Below are 9,868 nucleotides of genomic sequence, written 5' to 3'. Positions count from 1 at the left end.
TCGCATCCCCCCTGGTGGAGCAGCTCGGCATGGCCCACGAGGCGGAGGACCTCGCCGTTCCTATTCCAGCTCCTGACCGGCTCGCCCGTGGCTGGGTCCGGCGCTAGGAGGCGGCGGCGCCCGCCGGGTCCCTCCGCGTCCCCATCGCCAACATGAACGTAGCGCTCCAGGATCTTGGCAGCAACGTAAGTAGTGGCGGCACCTACCGCCTTGTCTTTGCTGCTTTCGGGGAAAGGAGAGCCGGGTCCTCGCCTCGCCGCTCCCGGGTGGGCGGGCTTGTTTTCCTGGAGGGCCGGGCGGGGCAAGCAGGAATCCCCGCGACGACGCCGGTCCGCGCGCAATCGCCCCTCGCCACCTGCGTGCCCCAGGCGAAGATGCAAGTAAGCCCCGCGGGAGGGCGGTGGTGATGGTGGGTGGGGGCGAGGAAGGGAGGGCGAAGGGGTGAGAGATGGATAAATGAACCACCCTCAACTTTCCCCCCTCAGTCCCGCACTAGTCCACCTCCACCTTTTTAGCAGGGGAAACCTCCAGCACCATCTCCTGTAACGGCGCACACAGAGAGACACTTTTCAATCTGGAAGTGGGTGCCAGAGATGGACGCTGAGTGGTCGTTTCCCGTGCCCCCACCCCGGTCCGAACCTGGCTCTGCCACTTAATAGGTTTGGTCGAAAGAAAAACCCTACGAAGGTATAAGGCAGGGGGTCCGATTCGTTTTCTCATCTGAAGGCGAACCCGCCTCGTTTGCACATCTCCAATTCAAGAATGGAATAGTGGCCGCCCTTAGAAATTCGCTCTTCTCCGAATTTTGCAGTGCGGCCCTCCAGCCAAGTAGCGCGTGCAAGAATGCAAATATAGGTGAAGATAACGTGCGTTATATTGGGGGGTGGGTGGGATTCCTCTGTGCATGTTAGCAGAAATTGGAATTAAGATGCTGGTGGATTTTCCAGAAGACTGAAAAAATAACTATCACAGAGTGTTGTGGGAATGTGGGGAACTGAACTTAAGAGTGGGAAAATGAGAAAGGGGGAGAAACCTAAACTGACAAATGCCCTGCTCACAAGTAAAATGTGTGCAGAGGATTGGTGCCTGGGATGCTGTTTCTGTATGTAGCCTTGGACCACCCCAGCTCGCAGCTCAGTATCATAGGTTCTGCATCCAACTAGCATCTTGATCTGTTCGCCAGCATTTCATGGCCCACATCTCAAACAGCATGCTCCCCCCCATGCACACAGCCTTGCCCATGCCCAAATGTTAATCACAGGCACACCCTCCTCCCAAGCACAAATTGCCCTGGTGTTTGTGGCCAGGAGCTTTACAAACAGTCTCCTTTGTTGTGTGCTTGCCAGGGATCTGCGGGAATGGTGGTAGAGAATTAGGTGCGAGGAGGGTAGGTGGTAAGGAACGAGCTTTGTGGCATCAGAAATGTAAAATGTAATGCTTGTTCAAGCTCACTTGGCACCAATTAGAATCATAGAATTGCAGAGATGGAAGGGACCCCGAGGGTCATCTAGCCCAACCCCCTGCAATGCAGGAATCTCAACTGGATTATACATGACAGGTGGCCCCATCTGACCTCTGCTTAAAAGCCTTCATGGAAGGAGAGTCCACCACCTCCCGAGGGAGTCTTTGACTACTCTTGTATATTGTTGGAAATCCTAAAGTATCCTCTGTGTGTGTGTGTGTGTGTGTGATGGAGAGAGGGTAATGAATGGGTGTGAGTGGGGATGGATGGATGAGTGTGTGTTTGTGTTCTACGTGAGAATGAATGTGCCGTTGTTACATGTGAGTGTGGGTGTTCATGTCTCCATTTATATGAGTTGGTGGGTGTTCCTGTGTATGAATGGGGATGTGTGCACATAGAATCATAGAAATCATGGAAATTATAGCTTTGGAAGGTACCATGAAGGGAATCCAGTCCAACCCCCTGCAATGCAGGGGTCTTTTGCCCAATGTGGGGCTCGAACCCACGGCCCTGAGATTTAAGAGTCTCACGTTCTACCAACTGAGCTATCCCTCTGTTTGTATGAGAGAGTGGATGGCCACACCCACTTTCCACTGGCTCCAACCACCACTGTCATGTGGCTCCCAGAAGGCTATCCACAAGGAAATGTCCCCCCCCCCCCCGTCATAGAGTGTACAGTTGGCTCATGCAGTGGCCTGGCCTGGCCCTATGAGTCTTGCACGACACCCTATGCCAAGCGCTGCCAGTATTCTGGAGCCCTTTAGCACATGTGCAAAAAGGTGAGACTGTCATGGGCACACACCCTGCAACCAAGCACACGCCACACCCTTCTCTACTGGCCACAACAGGATGCTTCCAAGCCCTATTTCATCTGTGGGGAGGATATCCCTATAGGCATGGGCATTGGCAACCCCTGCCCTATGCTGTCTTGCAGCTCCTCGCAGCAAAGAAAGGATGGCAGCCGCAGGAGACCTGCCATGTTTTTAGAGAAGCTTGTCTGCCGTGATTCGCCTTCTCGTGGGTGAGCTTTGAAGGAAGCACAAGCTCCCCTTGAAAGAACCCAGTTTGCTGGGGCAGGGCAGGGTGGGACAACTGCTGGAAAACAACTGTTCTGTTGGGCAAACACAATGAGCAAAAGGGGAAGATTAAGATCAGGTGTGGGAATTTGGAAGGAAAGTGAGTAGCTTAATTTTCATTGGCCTTTTACTGGCAAGGGAAGGAAGGAGTCAAAGAAATACAAACCACAGGAGAAGGGGCAAGAGGAGGAGATGCAGCCTTGTCGAGTGAGGGGGAGAATGGATCCTTCATTTCCCCCGCCCCCAGGAAATGGGCATCCCTCAAGCTGTTTGAGTGGGTGGCAGGGTGGGGATGCCCATTTCCAACTGGCAACATATTGGCGAGGCATATGCCGCGATGCCAACGGTTCGCTGGAACCTTCCTTCGCCGACTCTTGTTTTCCTTTGCCTGCCAACTATTTGTTCATCAGAAAACTGAGCATGGCTCCTGATTCAGCAAGGTGTTTGTATATTTGCAAAGCCTTGCACGGTGCTAAGTGAAGGTGACACTTTCTTGGGCCTTGGCTCCTTGCCACTTGGATGCTGAGGACACAAGGGTTGAAAATGTATTCTCCCTTTTTTAAAAAAGAAAAAGAAAAACAACACTTGAATGGAAAGGTCATGGTTGTGAGAAGGAAAGCAAGTCATGGTTTCCATTTTCCGGCATCCCTGAGGCTGCAGCAGGCTTAGAAACCCAGAACTCTGCATGGACAAGAGCTGTGTCCACATTTTGCTGCAGGGTTTCCCAAACTTGATGAATTTACTAAGCTGCCATCAACCCCAACCCAAATTCTTAGGGATGTGAATGAAATAAAGCAAAGAAATACCAAAATACAATTGGCATTTATCACTCGTCACCATTGCTCGGAGTCATAACATGTAAAAACAAAACAAAAACAAGGAATACTATTGCCCTGTGGGATCATCTCATTAAGCACAAAGATTCTTCGTTGAGCAAGGAAGGCAACCTGAATAAAGCAACACCCAACTAGATTTGTATTTTCGGTACTCACGGTACAGTCCTTTTTAGTTCCAAATTTAGAAAGAACCAATCGCTGTTGCTGGCAAGGTCGCAGCTTCGTGCCTCCGAGATAGCTTTGCTCCGAAATGCGTCGCGTTTTGCTCCTACCCCCTGCTCTCTCAGTGCCCAAAAACTAGGCAACCGATGGAGTCTCCTGGCGTCTGCCGGATCCATGTCCCCATAACGCTCGATTAGGATTTTTTCTGGGGGGGGGTCGCTGTGCTGTAGCAGCCCCCCCTTGCTTCGAAGGCACCACATCCTCCTCAGCTGAGGAGAACAGTGCCTGCCATTGCCTCGTGATCGGGCGGAAGTCCCAACGCCCAACTAGATTTGGAGACCAAACAGAATCGAGAAGAACTTGGTATTAAAAGAAACAGCAGATGGACTCCTGACCTGAGCAGCTTGATCCACCTAGCTGTGTGTGTTGCAGAACTTTGGGTTTACTGGAAGATGTTTAATGTAGAAGGTTTGTCACCTTTGTGATGAACAGTCATGAACCACCTTAGCATTCAGTGCTTCTTTTGATTCCATTGCTTCTTTTGATTCCATCCTGCTCCATGACTCAGGCATAGGCAAACTCGGCCCTCCAGATGTTTTGGGACTACAACTCCCACCATCCCTGACCACTGGTCTTGTTAGCTTGGGATGATGGGAGTTGTAGTCCCAAAACATCTGGAGGGCTGAGTTTGCCTATGGCTGGCATGACTGCTCTATATAGCTGGTGGTATGTATGCCGCTGTTCAGTTTTTATCCAAATTTAACTTTTACAGTGTGGAAGAGCAAGAATTTCTTTCCCTCAAAGGAGCCTACCCCACCCAACTATTGCGTTTTTCAACCCTAGTCACTGGTTCTAGGTACTGGGTAGGTTTCTGGATTTGGAGAAAGGCCAGTCCAGAGCAATGACTCTGAGGGTCCCTACAATGCAGGAATCTCAACTAAAGCAACTATGGCAAGCGGCCACCCCTCCTCTGCTTAAGAACCTGCAATGAAGGAGAATCCAACACTCTGAATACAGAATAGCATCATGCCCCTTGAACCTGTTCTGGGGAATGGTGGGCTCTAATTGCTCTAAAAGAAATAAACTGCATTGGCTGCAATGCCTTTTCTTTTTTTCTTTTTAAAATCATTTTTAAAATTAATTTTCCAATAAAAACAGCCAGTTAACATATCCATCAAATCATAATCCAATTAAAAACAATAAACTAAAATAAAAAAACCAAATTACAATCCAATTATTAATTATTAATTTTCCCAGGCTTCCCATAGTCTGGACCTCTTAAAGTATGTCTCCAATATCTTTGTTCCTGCCTTCTTCTTGTTATTCTCATATTTCCCACATTCCGATCTTAATGCTTTAAAGTTCTCCATCCCTGGCTGTGTGATTCTCAATCATGTCAGAAATAATATATCCTTCCATCCATCGAATACAGCTTTATTTTATATATGTATTTTTTCAACTGTCTATTTGCCAGCACAGCTTTCTCTTACTTCATTCCAATCTTTCAATCCGGGCTGTTATCCAAGTTTATCGTTTAAAATTTAATGACGCAGCCACTCCCATGTTGTTAAATTATTCCAATCCGGGCTGTTGTCCAAGCCTGTCATTTGAAAATTGTTGAGCATACTGTTTGCAATATTGCAATGTAAATGAACTGTATTCCACAGATATCGATCGATGGCGATCAATCAGCTTTCGGAGACCACACAATCCCCCCTTCTGGGCCCTAGAAGGGGGGCTGCTAGACATCCATTTAGCCTTCTCTCTCGCTCATAATGAAGAAATTCTGTTTCCCCCTGGAAGCAAGTATCTCAGTTTTTTGATAATTAATTTTGAGACATTCAATTTCACAATATGCTGCGAGCTTTCTTAATGCTTTCTTGAGTCCAATAGGAGTTCGAGATAGGATTACCACGTCATCGGCATATAACAGAACTGAAATATGCCTATTTGCGAGCTTCGGGGGATGGAATTCTAAGTCTTTGAGTGGGGATACTAAGTTATTTAAATAAAAATTGAATAGCAGAGGGGCCAGTTTGTCAATGAGATGTTGAAGCGTTAGACAGTGGCCTATCATGGACCTACCGGATCTAAAGCCAGCTTGTTCTGTTGCCAGGATGTCTTCATTCTCTAGCCATTCTGTAAACTTATTAAGAAGGTGCTTTGTGTATAGTTTACAAATCATGCTTAGTAAGCTGATCGGTCTATAATTCGCTGGGTCACTTCTGTTGCCCTTTTCATAGAATGGGACTATTATGGCTGTTCCCCATTCCCTTGGGATGCAGCCAGTGTCATCTATGTAAGTAAAGAGGCTGGCTAAGAAAGGTGCCCACCAGTCCGCCTGAGCTTTTATCATTTCTGGCGTAATGCTGTCTGGGCCCGGGACTTTGGCCATTTTCAGCTGGTTTAAATAATAATAATAATAATAATAATAATAATAATAATAATAATAATAATAATTTATTTATACTCCGCCCATCTGGCTGGGTTTCCCCAGCCACTCTGGGTGGCTTCCAACCGAATATTAAAACAGTACAGCATTAAACATTAAAAACTTCCCTAAACAGGGCCGCCTTCAGTTGTCTTCTAAAAGTAAAAAAGTTACTTATTGCCTTGACATCTGCTGGGAGGGCGTTCCACAGGGCGGGTGCCACTACCGAGAAGACCCTCTGTCTGGTTCCCTGTAACCTCACTTCTCGCAATGAGGGAACCGCCAGACGGCCCTTGGTGCTGGATCTCAGTGTCTGGGCTGAATGGTGGGGGTAGAGACGCTCCTTCAGGTATACAGGACCGAGGCCGTTTATATATGATTTCACTTCAGTTATTGAAACTGGCGGCCATTTCACCAGTTGTTCTATATTCTAGTTCTATAACAGGGGTTCAACGTCCTCTTACAGGGATTGGAAAAATGAGACCCAGTGGTTAGGGTGAATTTGTGAGGTTAAAGGGGAAATAGCCTTTTGGGTGCCAGAAGCTACCAATTTCCAGAATAGGGTCTGTTCTTTTGCTTTTGCCACTCTAATAAATTCCAGCCAGCATTTTCTGGTATAGGCGGATTTTGGTGGATTATTAGATCTTTGTATTCTTTTTTTAAGGTACAGACGGCAAGATAGGCTTGCTGTCTGCCAGAATTTTTGGCTGTCAGGGTGGCTTTGTAGACATTTTTCAGGGCTCTCTTGGCCTCAAAGTAGGTGTGATCAAACCAGGGTTTGTTTTAAGTTATTGGTTTAGTTGGCCTTTTCTCTGTGGTATTAAAAAGATGGGGTTTTAATTGTTGGAGCAGGCTCTCATAATTGGAAATTGGGTCCTCAAACCTAGGATTATTCCCAGAGCCAATTAAAATTGTACGGAGTTTTTCAGAGGTTAGGATCTCCTTCAGTTTGGAGTCAAGTGTGGGGGTCCATTTAACTTGGCAGCCAGGTCGCTCTAAGGCGGTGATCTCTGTAGGGTATACTGTTCTCAGGAAGAGTGACTCATTTGTAGAAGATACCTGCAGGTGCAAGGGGAAATGGCCCCCCTCTATGCAGTTCTGCAGGTTTTTCCTCAGTCTTCTTCAGTCCAGACTATGTCTGTTTATTGTCCAAATCTAATTATTTTATCAAACAGATATTTCCAGCTATGAGAGTGGCTTTAGAGAGTGCCAGCTGTGTCGTTCTCTGGGACCCAGTGTCCTGCTGCTTGAGCCTTGATGCAAGCTGACAATCTCGGACAATCTGCAGGTCTATGAGACAGTCCTCCTCCACCCTGGGGAGTCTGCCAGGGCTAATTACCCCCATATCAACCATGAATTACCGGCACGGCTGAGGTCCGATCGTATGGGAGTAAGCCATTTCTCACCACTGGAAACAGGAAGCCCCTGCAATGCCTTTCCTTATAGACGCAAGGGGGCAGTGTATCATTGCCCTCCATAGGGCACCTAGAATCATAGAATTATAGAGTTGGAAGGGACCCCAAGGGTCATCTAGTCCAAACCCCCTGGAATGCAGGAATCTCAACTAAAAGCCTCCCTGACAGATGGCCATCCAACCTCTGCTTAAAAACCTCCAGGGAAGGAGAGTCCACCACCTCCCAAGGGAGTCCGTTCCACTGTTGAATAGCTCTTGCCAGCAGAAAGCTCCTCCTGATGTTTAGTCGGAATCTCCTTGCTTGTAACTTGAATCCTTGGGTTAGGGTCCTACCCTCCAGAGCAGGAGAAAATGAGCTTGCTCTATTTTCTATTTGACAACCCTTGAAGTATTTGAAGATGGCTATCATATGTTTCCCAGGCTAAACAATTCCAGCTACCTCAACCGTTCCTCATAAGGCTTGGTTTCCAGACCCTTGATCTTTTTCTGCTTTTATTTATTTTTTAACCAAACCCCACTTGAAATATGTGCCTCTCCCTTCCCTGGGGCAGACAAAATTCCAGCTTACAGCCTTTTGGGTGCTCTTGCCCTCCGTGCAAGAACCATTACATGCCTCTATGGGTCTCCATTCTCATTGGGTGCTGCATGCATAAATAGATGGTTCTCTGATGCTGGTTCTTTAGGCATGTCCAGGAATATTCGTTTCCCTACGAACCCTCTAGTTTTCTTACTATCTAGCCATGTTAGTCTGTTGCAAGATCAACAAAGAGTCTTAAAATGGTAATGAAATGTGTTATGGCAAGAAGCTTCAAGTTTTTGTGTGGACAAGAGTCCACTTCAGCAGATGCAGGAAACGTAATCCTCAAATATGTTGTTGTTGTTTAGTCGTGTCCGACTCTTAAACATTCCACCTAAATATTCGGAAGAACTTCCTGACAGTAAGAGCTGTTCGGCAGTGGAATTTGCTACCAAGGAGTGTGGTGGAGTCTCCTTCTTTGGAGGTCTTTAAGCAGAGGCTTGACAGGCATATGTCAAGAATGCTTTGATGGTGTTTCCTGCTCGGCAGGGGGTTGGACTGGATGACCCTTGTGGTCTCTTCCAACTCTATGATTCTATGATTCTTTGTGACCCCATGGACCAGTACATGCCAGGCACTCCTGTCTTCCACTGCCTCCTGCAGTTTGGTCAAACTCATGTTCGTAGCTTCGAGAACACTGGCCAACCATCTCATTCTCTGTCGTCCCCTTCTCCTAGTGCCCTCAATCTTTCCCAACATCAGGGTCTTTTCCAAGGATTCTTCTCTTCTCATGAGGTGGCCAAAGTATTGGAGCCTCAGCTTCACGATCTGTCCTTCCAGTGAGCACTCAGGGATGATTTCCTTCAGAATGGAAATCCTCAAATATAAATATGTATTATACATGCATATTGTGGTGGCGGTGAATTGTAAGCAGTGAGGTCAGAAGGAAAAGAAATGGAAGAAGTACTGATACTGGCAATTCAATTATAACTGGATTCGGGAGCAGCCAATGTGCTGGTATGGTGCCACACCCCTGTCCAAAACTGCCACTTGCTGGTGCAGAACAGCAGTGAAACCACGGCTGTGCAACCATACTGGTGGTGGAAGCAATCTGACATTCCTACTGGACTACTGGAAGCAATCTGACATTCCTACAAGACAAGCACAGCGACCCTTTTACAACAGCAGCGGTAGGTGACAGAACCATCCCCTTGGCAGCAGTGCTGAGTTAATGAACATCTGTGCTGGGAAAGGAAACCGTTGTCTTGATTCAGACCGAAACGAATGGGGTTGAACGTCTTGATGAATTGTAATTCAGCAGTTTCACACTGCAGCCTCCCTCTGAAATTTATTTGTTCACATTATGGCCACCTTAAGATCAGTATCTGAATGCCCTGGTTAAAAAGAAATGTCCCCCTACTGGTTTATGAATATTGCTACTTCAGGCATCAGGTTTGTGCCCATTGATTTAAGTAAACTTCTGTAGAGAAGCAGGAAACACAGCAACTTATGAATGCTTAAATTCGCTTGCACCTGATATTTTTTGAGAATAACAGTGATCCTGGATGAGCTACTATTTTGTCCTTGGTTATAGGCCTGTGCCTGTTTTTCATGAAAACATGTCATTTGATACCTTGAGATCCACTTGTTGTTTTTCTTGCTTTTGCCTGTCCTGTTTTCCTAGCCCTTATTATCTCTGGAGAGAGAACTGCAAATCCATGGGGCAGTGTCAGATGGCAGCTTGGGAACCCCCACCCCCACCCAGCTCCTAAACCTCGTCAGTTTCTCCTATCTGCAAGATCTCAGATCATGTCGGCCCTCACATTTCACATTCTGAAAGGCTGAGGGCCCTATATAAAGCTTCCTTGGACCCTCCAAGTACCCCTATTTTCCAGGGACAGTCCCGGATTTACAGAAGCCGTCCCGGTTTCTGATTTGATCTCAGAATGTCCCACTTTTCCTTAGGACAT

General features: G+C 47.1%; 1 protein-coding gene across 1 annotated transcript in view; it reads left to right on the top strand.

Annotated features, from left to right (window-relative positions):
* ECE2 (endothelin converting enzyme 2) overlaps window positions 1-9,868 on the top strand; it is a 54,711-nt gene continuing 44,843 nt past the window's right edge. Inside the window, exon 1 of the mRNA XM_035133145.2 lies at window positions 1-185. Coding sequence (XP_034989036.2) covers window positions 153-185 — 33 coding nt within the window. The 5' untranslated portion in view covers window positions 1-152. The remainder of the gene's footprint in view (window positions 186-9,868) is intronic.

This window comes from Zootoca vivipara, chromosome 5 (genome assembly GCF_963506605.1).
Source record: "Zootoca vivipara chromosome 5, rZooViv1.1, whole genome shotgun sequence".
In the NCBI taxonomy this organism is placed as follows: domain Eukaryota; kingdom Metazoa; phylum Chordata; class Lepidosauria; order Squamata; family Lacertidae; genus Zootoca; species Zootoca vivipara.
This window is presented reverse-complemented; position numbering and strand designations above follow the sequence as displayed.